The sequence below is a fragment of the Nipponia nippon genome, unplaced genomic scaffold (genome assembly GCF_047370975.1).
Source record: "Nipponia nippon isolate SJK-2023a ecotype South Korea unplaced genomic scaffold, ASM4737097v1 scaffold_9, whole genome shotgun sequence".
In the NCBI taxonomy this organism is placed as follows: domain Eukaryota; kingdom Metazoa; phylum Chordata; class Aves; order Pelecaniformes; family Threskiornithidae; genus Nipponia; species Nipponia nippon.
Window position 1 is genome coordinate 11,457,708 of NW_028262413.1, and position 15,593 is coordinate 11,473,300.

General features: G+C 43.2%; 1 protein-coding gene across 3 annotated transcripts in view; it reads left to right on the forward strand.

Annotated features, from left to right (window-relative positions):
* Window positions 1-8,845: 8,845 nt before the first annotated feature.
* Window positions 8,846-15,593, forward strand: part of PPP4R2 (protein phosphatase 4 regulatory subunit 2) — a 33,520-nt gene continuing 26,772 nt past the window's right edge. Inside the window, exons 1-3 of one of the 3 annotated variants that reach the window (XM_087744272.1) lie at window positions 9,557-9,695; window positions 10,484-10,565; window positions 11,168-11,314. In XM_087744272.1, coding sequence (XP_087600398.1) covers window positions 9,662-9,695; window positions 10,484-10,565; window positions 11,168-11,314 — 263 coding nt within the window. In that variant the 5' untranslated portion in view covers window positions 9,557-9,661. Of the gene's footprint in view, window positions 9,013-9,556; window positions 9,696-10,483; window positions 10,566-11,167; window positions 11,315-15,593 lie in introns of those variants that run through there. The other 2 variants (XM_087744274.1, XM_087744273.1) reach the window with 2 other exon arrangements.

Below are 15,593 nucleotides of genomic sequence, written 5' to 3' on the forward strand. Positions count from 1 at the left end.
TTTGATAATTTTCTTTTAAATATAAGATTTTGTGTATGCGTGTGTACTGGGTCTGGTTGAGATGGAGTTTAGTATTAGTGATGTTATAGTGTACGTATACAGAGTATGTCTGCATCGAGCAGAGAAAAATGTTCCTCGAAATTTTACTCTTACCATAGTGAGAGAGTATTAGATTGGATATGTTACTCAAAGAGACAAATACATACATTTAACTTTCTTCAAAGTGCTAATGCGTCATGCTGCAACTCTAGTTGTGTTACAGTGACCATAGATCAGAACGTGGTCTCCCAGGAAACTGAAGTTGTACCTTTTACTCTTACTTTTTACTGTTTCTCCATTATCTTCTGCTCCTTAGAGGATTTGGTCATTTAACATCATTTCCCTTCCCTTCTTCTTGTATTTAATTTTATTTCTTTGACACTCTTGTATGGTCACTGCTGCAATGTCTTTGGTTTTGCTGCGACATCTCTATGTGACAGAAATTTGTGAGCTGTCTATTCAGCCAAGCCAGCTGTTCACCTGGTGATGAAATTTTTTTCTCACTTTCTCAACTTCCTTAACTGTATGGGATGTTGGGCTCAGTCACACTCTCTTTGAAGTCAAGAATAAAACTCCCATTGATATTCATGAGAAAAGGTAAGGCCAGCTGTAAAACAATAGTACTCTGTACGGCGCTGCTTCGTCTCTGCCCTGGGAGGTGTGTGGTTGTGTGGTGGTCGGTTACATGTTCCATAACCAAACTGGTCGGTGCCCTTCTGATCCAAGATTTTTCACTTGCAAACGTGGCTTCAGTCAGTATTGTTGTGGGGAGAACACACAGTTTTTCCAGGGTACAGGCTAAGCAGAAGTAACACGGGCACAACAGCAACCAGGATGGGCGTTTACCTGCTGCTGGTGACTCGGAGGAAGGGACCTGAACCGTGATTTCTCACATCCCCATTGCCATACTGCTGGATTCGTTACCTCAATCTAAATCTCGTTGGCTGCAGCTCTCTTGCTTGGAACAAATAAACTCTTCACTGAAGCAAGGCCTTGGAGCTCGGTTGCCCACAGCTGAGGGACCTGCGTACTGGAGTAGTCTCTTTCTCCCCTGCCCTCGCTGATGTATGCACATGGGTAACGGTGGCTCTGACTCCAGGAGACACCTCGTCGCAGTCTTGTGGAGCACGAGTCTAACTGGAGCTCAGCTAGGGTTTTACATTCATCCTCCTAAGTGTGATCCTAGTGGAGATAACTTCTCTGCATGTTCTGTGACATTTAGAGCTGGGAATAAAGTACCACTAACTGAAAAAAATGTGAGACTTAATACTAGGATAAATCTTGACACTTCATCATCTTTAGCACAAGCTGTTGATCATTAAAATAATTTCCTTCCCACTGCTTCAGGAAGAGATTCCTCTCCTAGGAATCGAGTACCTGTAACCACAAGGAGCCAACTTTCAGAGAGTGTTTTGCTCCTCTCCATCAGATACAGTCAAATACGATGCTACTAAGTAGACACTAAGGTACCCATCCAGAGACGGTAGCCATCCGTGGACGGCACAGGTCCACGGGCTGTCCCCCACACTGGGCTGGAAACATTCCCCCGTTGTGCTCGTGAGGCGAGTGCGTATCTACGCTGGGATCCGTACAGACTGCAGCCTCCCGAAGAACCATCGTTGGCATGAGATGAGGAATTGCTATTTGTGCTTCAAAAGAAATAGCAATGTTTGGAAATTTTGCTTTCATTCTGGATTGGAATAAAAAACAACCTGTCAACACTTCCTTTGAAATGAAAATTGATACAAAACACCAAAATGAGAATCAGCATTTAAGATTAACAAAGCACTTTGTAATGTTTTCTTTTGAGGTAAAATTTTGTTTTGACTTTTACATTTCTATAAATGTACCATAATTGCTTATGTTATTTTGTGAAAACTACAGTATAGTCCAAAAAATGTGTAACAGTGTCTTAGAACTAAAATATTTTGGTCATACTGAAATAGCGATGCTGAAATGACATGGCCCTTTTTTTAAAGAAGTGTCATCGGTTGACCTGTTCCTGCAGGAACATCTTTCCCGAATCCTTCAGGAACAGTTTCATTCCCTGCTGTGGGGGTTAGAGCTGTGCAAAGCCGGCGCCTTCCCTGAGTACACACCTTTAGAAAAAGATCTCCCTCCTCTTCCGCTCTACGCTTCTCAAGGGCAACTTGTTTTGAATACTGGCTTCCTCACACCTGAGGCTCCAGGTGAAAAAACAAGTTTGTTTTTAATATCTGAATGATCTTGTAGTTTGTAGAGTAGTCTCCGAGAAGTGTTCTGTCCTAGGGAGGGACTGGGAGGAAGGTGTGAGAAAGCAGCTTGGAAACGAAGCTGCACTGGCGCTGGCTTGCCACGGGCTCTTGGAGTAGTAAGAGAAAATATGTGGGGCCTTATGTGTTAGTCTAGGGGTTAGACGCTAACTTAGGTAAAGCCTAGAATGCTTATCACATCTAACTCTTCCTTTTTTTTTAATCTGACTGTGAGTACTCTTTGAAAATAAACTCCAACTCCCACAAATACCATTTTTATGTTTTCAGCCTTTTCTGGACTAAAGGCACGACATGGGAGCTGTTCTGATCTTCTGATACTCTCAAGTCTTCCAGATCTATTAAAAGCCTATCAAAGATTTTTAGTCATTTTCTCAGAGGAGGGACATAATTTGTCTTGAAGTGGCTATGATGTACCTTAAAGAAAAAACAAAAAACTTTTCCATTCTGAATGGTTCAGAGACACGCAATTTTTTAGTGTCATTTTATTGTACCACACTTGAGTTTCTGCAGCTATAAACCAGAAGTCAAAACAAACAAACAAACAAACCCCCTAACATCCTTTTGTAAATCCTTTGATGTGTATTGATGTACAGTATTTTCTGAAGATCCAAGTGGGTCTCAAAACATAGGATTTTCCCCATTTTCTTATTATCCTCACTATTCTTTGCTGCATCTTGCTTGCTTGGTATTGTACTGAATCGCTACAGATTCTTTCAAAGCACGCTAATCAATTTTAGTTCAAACTGAGTTGAAATACCTTACAAATTGCTGTCACACATCAATGAATGAAATTAGTGTAAGTCAGGTTAGGTCAAGGGTCTCCAGGTACCTAATCTAGGCTTCATTATTGAAAGCAGAAGTATCTGCTGGTCCTACATCCTCCATCATTTCAATCAGTATTGGGCCTATTGATCTGTGCCCAGGGGCTGGACAGTCGATAATTCTGTGGAAACTTTCAAAGGTCTTACAGCCCTAAACCTCAAGGATCAGGTTTTGTTGTTTGTTGTGGAGTTAAAGACCTTCCAGGGCAGTGAGACAAACTGGCCCAGCTGAGCCGAGACGAGGAATCCTCCGTTCCTCTGCTTTCCCCACGTGCTGATGCTTTTTCCCTGCAGGAGCTGGCCCGGCCCTGCCGCGCCAGGAGAGCCGCTGATGGTGTGGAGAGCTAGCTGTGCAAAAATAACCTTTTTCAACTGGATCGACACGAAGGAAGGAACAGGAAATGCGGGAATGCCCTTCTTGGGTAGTGCACGTGAATCCCTTAAAGATCCATCAGAATCGGCAATATGATATTTTCTGCCCCCTTTTTTTTTGTTTTTGTCTGCAAAGAGTGTGACACAATTATGTTGCTGTCACTTGGTTTCTAGTTCTAATTTTTGTTGGTATTTCAGGAAGATGAGAATGTGGCAGTACATATAATTATGCTATATAACTTAGATGTTACTTCTGCGTCTTCCTTCAGGATGGATGAATATGAACGTAAGTCTTATCGATGCTCAATCTGAGCTTATGATGTGTAAGATCAAGTAAGAAAACGGAGATTTGTCCAAGCGCATCAGGCAGAACTGGACTCATTGTAGGCAGGACCTGGTCCTGCTCTCTTTGAAAACTCTCAAAAAATATGGTTTGCAGAAGTTTAAAAGAAATCTAAAATGTAAATCTGAACAAGGCTTTGTGTAAGTTTAGTGCAAGAAGAAAACCAAAATCTGGATTGGAAAACAATTTCTCATCATTCTTTAGTGAAATGTTTCAAACCATCATATCTCCTTTCCTACCGAGGTGATTTTTTGTCATTGTTGGTTCTCAGTAAATACTCCACCAGCAGCACTGGGAACTGACACAAAATGAAATCATACTCTCTGTCTGTTTTTATTACAAGGTGTGCCAAATAGCGTACAAAGAAGAGTAATTATCATTTCTGTTTCACGAATGAAGAAACGCAGGTAGGACTGCCTAACTCATTTGCTTGAGATCCCACAACAAATCAGTGATGAAACTACCTACAAGGTTCTGTGTATTTTAGGATTATACTTAAATGTTTCTCCTTTGAAAATGGAAGGAAAAGATTACTTGCTGTGAATTGAAATATTTTTCAGTTAGTTAAGGAGATGTGGGTTTCAAAACATGCAAACCTCCCCTAAGCTGAGCTTCATCCTAAAATGCATTTGAAATAATCTTTGTTACCATACAAATATATGTCATTCGTGCGCTTTCTTTGCTTTATTTCCATAGAAATAATTGCGGTTTGTATTTTGTTCCTGCTCCGGAGGAGATGGTTTTACTTTCCTCAGAAACAGGTAGATATTATTTGCATATGTTCAAACATTTTCCCTGAAACAACACAAAAAATACAGCGTTTGCATTAAATCTACGTCTGTCGTTGAATTTCCAGGACATCTTGATGTCAAAGTTCAATGTCTTTTTTTTTGGGGGGGGGGGGGGGGAATGTTCAATTTTAAACGGCTTTCCTATAGAAACCAAAAAGGTTTTGGAAGTATATATTATTTGAAAAACTGGTCTTTTTTTCTCTAAGGGTGTGTGTGTGTGTCTTTAAAAATGGAAAGCATTTTCTCTTACAGCTCCTGTGGTAGGAGGGTAGGAGGAGAAAAGACAGAATGTGGCTTTATTATTTACTTTCTGTAAGTTGCGGAATTACTCTTTTAAAAATGAAAGATTCCTGTCTCTCTGAAATACTTTTTCAGTGCAAACAAAGAGTTTTTATAGTGGGGCTGGTAGATTTAGGCACACATTCTCTATCAATGAACAATATCAAAAAGAGGGCTTCAAGAAAAAGAAAAAAATGAGACCATTTCTGGTGTGTCAGTGCATGCAAGGATTTGAAGGCATACTGAACTGTAAAACTGAAACTTCTCCATGAATTAGAGTCAAGCTTTTCCAGATCAGAAGCATTGCTTTCCACAGCCTCCTAGTATCTTTGAAACCTTCAGTCATATTGTCTTTTTTTATGATTGTCTGTGTTCTGTCATTTGAATTAAAACCTCTTTCAATGCAAAGATATTTTTCACCAGCACATAACATTTTGTCTCTCTTCCAAAAGTTTTGGCTTTGTCTGGCTAGCAATAAGGAAGCAGGCCTGAGCCCACGAAGGGCAATGATTCAGTTAAGCTTATTGAATGGAGTTACTGGCAAAGTGGCAGACTTAACACCATTGTGCAGTGTTTCTTATGCATCACGCATATACCTGTGTAAACTATAAAATGCTGTCGTTTTTTAGAGTTAAAATAGATTTGCCATCTAGTCTGACCAAATGGAAAGAAGTAGAAAAGCTGCTCAACGATGAAAAGTCAATGTTAACGTACAGTTGGTTCACTTCTTGTGGATTCTTCCACAATACGAAACAAAGATCTTCCTTCAGCGTCACCCCCAACATACCATAGTGATAATTTATTTAATATACTAGAGATACATGATAAATGCTACACTTCAGAAAAGTCCACTTTTTTTTCAAAATAAGAAATAAAAGGATCAGAATGAAACCAGAGGCGTTTTGCCCTATCAGGTAAATCCTGCAGAAATTGTCCTATTAGCTTCTATCTCACTTTCAGAGACGAGATCTGAGTGGTGGCCCCCAGCGGCTTTACCCATCCTGAGCGCAGGGTCTGTGTTACACAGCAGTGCCAAGGAAATGTGTAACTTGCAAATAGCAAAGGTGCCCAAAGTCACAGGGCTGCGAGCACGCCTACCGCATCATGCAGTGCAAGAATCAAACCTCACTTGTTATTTTATGAGTGCAAAGAAGTGGCTCTAAAGTGCTTAAGAAAATGATTGAGTGTGTTTTATTCTATTACAAACTGTTAACTTAGTTTTGCATTTCTGTACAGAAGGTAGTACAAGAATTTAGAAAAAGCTTTTTTTTTTTTATTTCAGCAACTTGCTTTTTTAGTGAAGCAATGATATGTTGTCCCAGTTTTCAATAGTAATTCTAGGTATCTTGGGAGCAACTGTATTTTTTTTCTGTTTTGAAAGAACAGGCTAGCAGCACACCTTTTCAAATTGACAATTATACAATTATGGGCTTTGTTTTGTTGGGTTTGGTGATACCTGTAAATGGAATGAGATGTTGCTTAGGGTGATTGAATTTGCTCTCCTAGGGTTTTTTAAGTAGGTTGTGTCACTGCAGTAGACTTCAGTATGCATGTTTATGCCCCTCTAGGTTTGTGTTGGCTGGTGGGATTCTTTAAGAGCAATCATGCTGGGAAATGCAGTTCCTCGGGAAGAGCTGAAAATTGAGAGCATGTGACCAGCTCTGAGAATTATTACAAAGAGCAAGCTGTGCTGGGGATGTGAGCTAATGGGGTATCTGGGGCGAAATGCAGTCAGCTGGGGTATAGAAGTTATTTAAGAGAAGCTCTGCTCTAGGAAAGGTCTGGTCTCTGCTCTTCTGAAGGTTGCAAAGGTAAGCTAGTATTTTTGTTACTTTAACTGGACTTTGATACCTCTTTTAAAATAATAAAGTGGAACTCAAGGAAAAGGACATAGGCTAACCTGTAATCTGATTCTATTGCCCTTTTCTGGTGTTGGTGTATCTGAATACAGGCCTCAGTGTTTCTGGTTTCAGCCCATATCCACTGCTTGCTGGGAAACCTTCCTGTCCTCTGCCAGCTCTTTTCTCAACACAGCTCTTTCCAAGTTGAAGAGATTTTTCACTGATGTTTTGGGGGAGGATATTGTTAATGCTGTAGAGAGCATATTATTGTCTAATTATAACAGCAAACTAATGTAGTTTCAGTTAATATGGATGTCCAGTGCTAGAAAGGTAAGCATGCTACAGAAGGCTTGAGGCAGGGAGGGTCATGGTAGCAGAGCTGCAAGGGCAAGATGGCCAATAATGAAAATAGTTAACAGTGTCCTTGCCTCTATGATAAACAAAGTGGTAAGAAGAAAAACAGCAGCTAAATTCACTATGGTTTTCATGCCATCTCATGCACTGGGGTTTGTTGGTTTGAGTTTTTTTGGGTTTGTTTGGGTTTTTTTTCTCCCCTAGAGGTTTGGGCAAGTTATATCTTCTTTGTCTCTCTGGTCATTTGTTTGGTTAATGGAGTTAATGATGCTGGCTGGCTGCAAGGGAACATGTCACACAAGAAACACGTACAAGAAAGTATAAGTGCCAAGGCCTAAGTATTGTTGTTGAGATTTCTCATGTAACTGATGTCCAGTGGGGAATGCCATTTTCCTTTTAAGAAGCTGAGAATCAATCCGTGGCACAAAAACTAGCCAATTCCCTTGTGAAACACTCAGAAGTAGTAGCACTCCAAAGTTGCACTTAAGCAAACTTCTAGCTACTCATATTTGGTCAGAGAGAGCCCAAAAATACTAAATCCGAGGTATCTGTACCTGCTGTAAACTATTTTTGAAGTGTATAGAAGAGATGCTTTTCCTAAGCTCTCTGTCGTGCCACGGCACAAGAGTGCAGCAGCTCTGCTCTCCTCACGGCTATAGCCACGACGGCAGCTCAGCTCTCCGCTCAGGCTGGAGGGGTGACTCGGCCCCCTCCTCCCACAGGCCGGTTGCAGGATTCCTACCATTAAAATCCACGTTTGGCCCTGTCAGGTGCCTTGAACAACAAGGCCTGTCCCAAAAGGTCCGTTTGTTAAACCCTGCTGCCGCTTTTCCCTCAGCCTGCTGACCAGGTAGAGGGGCTCGTGGAGGTTTGTTAGCTCCCCTCTACTGGACCACAGCCTTCACGAGGAACCCAGGACTTTCTTTGAAAGGTCTACTTATCTTAACAAAGGTTTTCACTATAGTATGAAACAATAATTTTGTACAGCACATCTGTAAATATGAAACCTTAAATATCGTTATTAGTATTACGTAGTCCTCCAGCAGACAAAGACTTGAAAGAGTCTTGATTTTATAAGCCATACATTTATAAAATAAAAGTTGGGGGTTTTCTATGATGCAGTTGCCAGTGGAGACCATTAACTGCACATCTTGTGGATCCTTTCCTGCATGATAAAATCAACGCAAGGGGTCAGAGAAAGCAGCTTGGGGCACGGGAATGCTTGCTATGGGTGCCAAGTTCGTCTCTTAGCCATTTGTGGTGGTCCACAAACTGGATCATTTTGCCGTGACATTAGTAGCATTTCTAAGAAATGTGGCCACGTCAGAGGTTTTCTGTTGTCAAGTTGGCACCTGGGAGAGTGGAAAAGTGAGTACGGCCACTGGCATTACGATCTTTTTAGGGACTCCTCTGAGACGGTAGAGCAGAGTCCGCGTTTCTGCTGTAGGCAGCCGATCCACTCTGGCTTGCGATCAGCCCCGTGCTCTGCCAGGCCGACCCTGGCCCAAGAGCTGCAGGGGACGGAGGCTGGACACCGCGCACACGGTGCCTCGGGAGGAGGCTGGGACACCGTCCAGGTCTGTATCAGGATTTTACCTAATCGTAAAGCACCGCAGATGTGCCAGCTCACGTATGCCTAGAATAACAGTTGGCATCGATATTTGGCTACCTTATTTACAACTTCCTTTTCGTGTGTGTTAAATTAGCGGTTCCCTTTCCTTCCAGGAACAACCATCGCGCATCCCTCAGCCCTACCCAAGCGTCTGGGGCCAAGCAGCCTGTCCGCGGCGGGCTTGCGCAGGCCAGGGGCGACGTTGGCCGCTCTCCACCGGGCTCCCCTCCCACTTCGCTTGGGGACCCCTTCCAGAACAGAGTGACAAGAGGCTGCCTGGACTTCACCTCCCCTTCGTCAGAGTGGTGGTGAGAGCAGGGATCCTCCCCAGGGACGCGGGTCCTGCGTGCCGGGGGAGAGCGGCTGCTGGGCTTGAAGGTGCACAAAAGGGTGGGAGAGGCAGGTGGTGAAGGAGGGGAAGACAGCTCCTCCCGGAGAATAAAAGGGGGGCAGGCATATCTGTGCGGGAACAGGTATTAGATTTGAGGGTGGGGGAAGAGCAGTCGGCCTCAGCCTGAGGCGGGAGGAAGGCGCAGAAGCTCCCTGAGGGGCCGGGGAGGCCCCGCCAGTCAGGCAGGAGCTCCGCGTTCCCTTCCCCGAGGATCTGCCTGGCGGGGCCGGCCTGAGGAGGGCGGCAGCCCCCGGCCCGAGCAGCAGGAAGGCTGCGGCTGGAGGCGGCCCGGCTGAGCCGCCCTCGAAGCCGCCCCGCCGCCTCCCTCAGGGCAGCCCCGCCCCGCCCCGCGGCCCCGCCTCCCCGCGCGCCCCCGCCCCCCGGCGGGAGGGAGGGCGGGCTGTCGGGGCCGCGCACGGGGACGGCCCGGGCGCCATGTTGGAGGGTTGCTGAGCCCGGGGTCTCTGTGTGTGCGCGGCGGCTGGAGCCCGTTTCCTGCGCGGGGCGGGGGGGGGGCTGGAGGAGGGGAGCAGCGCGGAGCGGGGGGGGAGACGCCCAGGCGGATCATGGATGTCGAGAGGCTGCAGGAGGCTCTGAAAGGTGGTGCCGGGGCTTGCCGCGGAGAGCGGGGGGTGGGGGGGGGAGCGGTGTCCCCACGCTGAGGAGGAGACGGGGGTCTCCCTCGCAGCTGAGACCCTCTCGGGGGAAGGGAGCGCCCTTCGCTGAGGGCGGCGGCTCCCCTCCGCCGGGGGCGAGGGTGGGGGTCCCCGTGCTGTGGGGAGGGGGGCTGCTGGCGTGGGAGGGAAGGGGGTCCCACGGAGCGGGGAGAGGCCCGGGGGCTCCCTGTGGGGAAGGGGAGGGGAGCCGCTGGTCCCCGCTGCCCTAGCGATCCCCCCGGGCTTGCTCTGGGCTGCCTGAGGGGGAGCGGCAGAGGGAGGTTAGTGACCCCGCCGGCCCCCCTCCTCCTCCAGGCCCGGGGCTCCCCTCGCCTGGAGTGCCCTCGTCGCCCCCCGCCTGTCCGCCTGCCTTCCCTCCCTCGGCCGTACCTTTCCCTTTTCTCCCTCCCCGGTCCGCTTCTGTGCTAGCTTGCCTTGCTGGATGCAGCCCGAGGAACTCAGCCTGTTTCTCTGCTGCAGCTGCTCAAAAGAAGTTGCAAATCAACTTTTGCCACTCAGATGCATGCAGTTTCTCCACAGGAAAATATTAAGTGTTTTACAGGGCTGGGAAGCTGGTGGAGCGCTTGGGAACAACTAAAGCATTGTGAAAGCATGAAAATATTTTTGTGGGAGCTGTACCGATCGTTAAAGCAAATAAATCGCTAATTAGTATGAATTTTTATTCTGTCCTATCTTCTTTTACCATTCTTTTTGTCATTCTCGTACCAACAGATTTTGAGAAGAGAGGAAAGAAGGAAGTGTGTCCAATACTGGATCAGTTTCTTTGTCATGTTGCTAAGACTGGAGAGACTATGTAAGTGTGACTTTTCTGGTGATCTTCAGTTGTAGCTTATAACACTTCTGCGTTTTAAGTCAGTGAGATGCTACCTGGGTTGTCTTTTTGTCTGTAGATTGCCTCCGTGAGCTAAATAAGCTTGCCTTAGTTCCCATTTAATTTGGGATGGATTAGTCTTGTTTGCCCGTAGTTAGTTTTATCTAACAGGGAGACTTTTTGTATAGGCTTTGCTCAGAGGTATCTGTCAGGTCTTATTGATCCTGCTCAATACAGTAAACCTGTTGCTTTTTCTGCATTTTATGTGACATTCAGTTTTTTTAAAGGGAGAGTTTAGCTCACTGTTGTAATGTCTCTTGCATGCTGTTGTAATATCTGTTGTATACAGTATCTAATAATATTATTTACCTAAAGATATGAGTGGTTTAGATTATTTCTTTCTAGTCTTTGTATACCATGCTGAGTGATGATTGTGTCTAAATGCTTTTGATGAAGAGGGGAGAATCAGTAGGTGCGTTCTGCAGGGGAGACGTATGGGAACTAACTAGCTGCTCTGAATTTCCGTAGTCGCTCGTTTTTCAGCTGGCCCCAGAGTTTCACTTTTCCTGGACTTTCTTTCACAGATCACCCTCGCGGATTCCCGTCCGGAGGTGTGAGGTAGCTGGAAGGAGCCGTGTTGCACACTCCTTGGTGGGGATGAGCGCTGGTGCTGCGCTGGGTGACTTCCTTGCGGGATCACTATTTGGCAGGAAGGGGAAAGGCTTCCCTGGGTGCGTTGCCATAGAGTTGCTCACTTTCTGGCTCCCAGGCTGTCTCCTTGTTTTTGAGGCCTAGTGCCAGGCTACAGGCTTCAGCAAGAGATATGTGCTTTTACCAGTGTTTTGTTAGCAACCAGTGATTGAAGGGGCTTTGTTTGGGTTTCTAGTATCCCTCTAACTTGTAAGAGGTTTGTAGGTTTTGGTGGTTTCTTTTTTTTTTTTTTTTTTTTTTGTAGCTTGCTAGTACTGCTTGAATTAATGGTTTTGAAAGAAAAACAAGTTCTGAAATGTACTTTGCTCTTTGAATAGAAGGCTTTGGCTCAGCAGAAGTATACAGCTGTAATGCTTAATATTTTGTTCTAGTACTTATTTTAGTATGGGCTTACTGTGGTGTGTTTTGTCTGTATAATACGTTGAAAATATTTTTCCTGTTCTGAAATATTTCTTCAGGCTGTTTTTATTGTTTCTGCCACTATTACATATATACCAAAGAAATTTTAAAAAGTGATTGCACAGGGGCAAGTTCTTGGGAAAATTCTTCCCTGTGTGAAACTTGGAGAACGAATAAACTCCTGATTTTATTTCCATTTGGGAAATGTAGTTTTTTTAATTATTATTTGAATGTTACAGACTATTGCTTAAACCTGAACTGGTATCTGTCATTTAGAACTTCATGCAGACCTTGGCCTTCTGTGTTTCCAGGGTTTTCTTTGGCTTTTTTTCAGGTCTGTAGTTTTTTTCAGCATTCTTGAACCTTTCAGTTGCATTAAAAAGCATTGGATGTGAACATCAGAAGTATCTAATATAATCTGGAGACAGACATGGAACTACTGTTCCATAATGTTTAATTTGCTTCTCATTATCTACCAAAGTCTGTATTTCTTCATCCAGTATGCTTCTGTTTTCACTGATGTTTTATGTATCAATGTATCAGGAAAAAATGAGTAAAAATTAAAATCTCATGGTAAACATTCATGTAAAGATTGGTAATATGTGTTATAACAACTTAATGTATTTTTAAGCTAGTACAGCTTGACCACTGTAAAAGTGTTCCTGAATACACAAACCTACCAAAACCATGTTAATTCAAAATGAGCTAAATATTCTTCATTTCCAGTTATGCAAAAGTAACTTCATTTAATAGAAATCTAAACCAGTAATAAATAGATTGCCTTGGAATGAGAAGATGAAATCTAAAATAGTAGTTTGTAGTGACATCTATTAGGATTTTTATGAAGTTCAGAGTTGTTTGGAGAAAAAAAAAATTGTGAAGTCAGGGGTAATTACACAAATGGTTTGCAGACTTATTTATTGAAAAACAATGAGTCTTATTCAGTCACAGCCTGTTACTTTAGGAACAAACAAAAAGTACCCATGTAAGTGAGGACCAAGGCAAATGAGGACAAGTGAAATGTGAAGTATTTTTGCTTTGAGTTACTGTTGTTTCTGGGAGAGTTATATAGTGTTCATGGGGGTTCTCTCAGCTTTTTAACTTACTCTGTGATGAATACTGAGTTTTAGGTGATATACTGCAGGCTACATCCTGGGTTAAATGTAGTGTTCTCACGCCCCACACCCCATACCTCTTCTGGACATAGTTGCGGCAGATCTTGTAAACAATTAGTAAACTTAGTTTGAAAGGGTGCTAATGAAGTAAATTAAAATGACTTTTAAGGTTCTCATCAGAGCATGATCGTGACATACATAGCTTGTTGAACAGACTGAAAGCATGGGCTGATGTAAGGCCATTGGGTACCTCCCTGCCCCCATTTGTTTCACTGTGCTTATTCATCTGAGTGAGTTACGAACAGGTAGATGCAGGTTTAGGTTAGGCTGTAATTTTACTAGTATTTCTCTTGGCAGCAGTCTTGGCTAATGCAGCCCTTGTGTCACTGTTCCCCTTGTGCTTGTTCAACTGTTTATGTAGCTGCATGGTATCCTAGAGCAGGAAACTGCATGCAGTTGTAAATAACTTTCTTTTTGGCAGTACTGTTTTTTAACAAGGTTCAGTTCATTGATCCAGCTTGTTTTGTCCATGTTAACTGGTATGTCAAACCCCAGCGCAACTGAAGAGGCGGTGCAGGGGAGGAACAAAGAGTGAGAGTTGTATAAGCCAGCACTGCAACTATGATAAGGCTCTTCAGAGTGTGTCTTTATTGTAATTAAGAGTCTTTTTCATTTACAAGGAAGGTCTGGAATAAAAATGTTGCTAAATTTGGTTACATTATCAGTGTAAACTTAGTTGTGTTATCAATACCTTGCAGTAAAAGCCTGATCATATAATCACGTGTGTTAACTTAATCTATTTGAAGTTTAAGCTATCTTCTTGTGCAAAGTTAACCATTCACATAATTGTTCGCGAGGTTATGCCTGCATTTACAAAAGCCAGTCTAAACTGCCTTTATTATTAAGTGAACAGAAGCAAAAGCTTGATTGCTTGGCTACTTTGAAATATTTTTGTTTCTTAATGGGTGCTGTGGTAAGACTTAGCCTTCGGTGAAGTATAAAGTTTATGGTTCAACCTTTTTTTAATCTTGTGTTCAGTCTTAGGACTTTTTTTCTTTTCAGAGGAGTGATGTACTCCTTAATTGACTTGGCTTTTTACTAAGATACTAACATGGAATTTCCTTAGTGAGACCAAGTATAGTCAGGGAAGATCATTATAACCTCTGTTTCTCTAGTTTGTGAAAGATCAGTGCAACTTGCAAAACTGAGTAAAGCAAAGAGATAGGAAATTTGTTAGTCTTAATACTTCACTGTATCTGAAAGACTTCTTTAAAAACAGGGTGTGTTTGTGTGCTTGTTCTTTGCATAAGAAATCCACTTAGCTATTTTTTTCTGAAGTAGAAATGGCTTTAAGAGATAGTACAAAAGTCATAGCACTACAATTCTAGAAGTGAAATTTTTTTTTTTTGTTCTTGTGAAGAATTCTTGAAGAATGGATATGAAGATCACTTATCAATTGTGATCTTGTGTTTTGTATTTAAAATATGTTTTCTCTTACCTCTCAGGAAATTCTCTTGGATTTAAAATCTCTCTACCCCTTCAATAGCAAAAATGTTTCTAAACCATTTATTTAGGTACTTCACCAAGAAAATCCAATTTTGTTGGACTGGAATGGAAAACTAGAATTTTCCTTTGGTTCTAAAGTTGAAAATAAAACTTAGAAAACAAAAGCAATCAAAAATTTTATGTTAATTTTCTCTGCATTTCCCCCACTCCTGCCCTGGGCAGGCAACCTATAAAGCACAGTTTTAATGGCTTACTATAATGGAAAGTATAATACAGATGCTTACTGACAGTGAAGGAATCCAGAAATAAGTAGCAAAGTACCAAAATCTGGAGAAATACAGTATATAGGCAGAAATGATTAACTGTAAAATAGTTCTAAGATTAAGAAGAGAACACTGGCCTGGCCAGGATGTAATGCATTTATACCAGTTCTTGCTCTGAATGCAGTATAAACAACCATTAAAATACATTCTGGTTTTATTTCTTTGGGTAGTCAAATTCTTTCCTCAGAATTTCCCTGGAAGATCTGAAATATTAATTTGCACCTCATGTAAGCCTGAAGACAGAAGTTGTCTCTTTGCTAGTTTCCTTGAGGACCAACATATGTTTTTCTGCAAAGTTTCTTGAGTCAAGTTTAATACATGTGATTGTAGAGCAAATATGAACATCTATAGTATCATCATAGAATAAAGCAAGCTGGAAGGGACCTGTGGAGGTCATCCAGTCAGATGCTGTACTCAGGGGGAGCTAATTCCAAAGTTAGTTTATGTTGCTTAGGGCTTTGTGCACCTCTTCTGAAAATCTCCACTGGTGGCGGTTCCGTAGCCTCTGTTTGGCTCCCTGTTTCACTGCTTAACCATGTGCACTGGGAAAAATGTTTCCCTTGGAGCAACCTGGGACCACTGCCTCTTACCCCTCGTTTGTGCACCTCTTGCCTGTACACGGTTACCCCTTCAGTGGTGACAGACAGCAGTTAGATTCCTCCACCATAGCTGCCTGTTTTCCAGAAGACATGCTGCCTTAGCTTGCTGCCTAGGTCGTGTGCTGCAGCTCTGTCAACCATTTTAGTGGCCTTCGCTCATCTCACTCTTTCTGCTCTCTTTTGCATTGTGTGACCCGAAACTGGACATAGTATTGCGGTTATGGACTTGTAACTGCCAGGTAGAGGGGTATAATCACTTCCTCTGATATCGCTACTGTGACTCAGTGTGCGGGCAGCCTTTGTCACAGCAAGGCCACGCTGACAGACGTTCAGCTTCCTGTCTACCAGCGCAGGTAC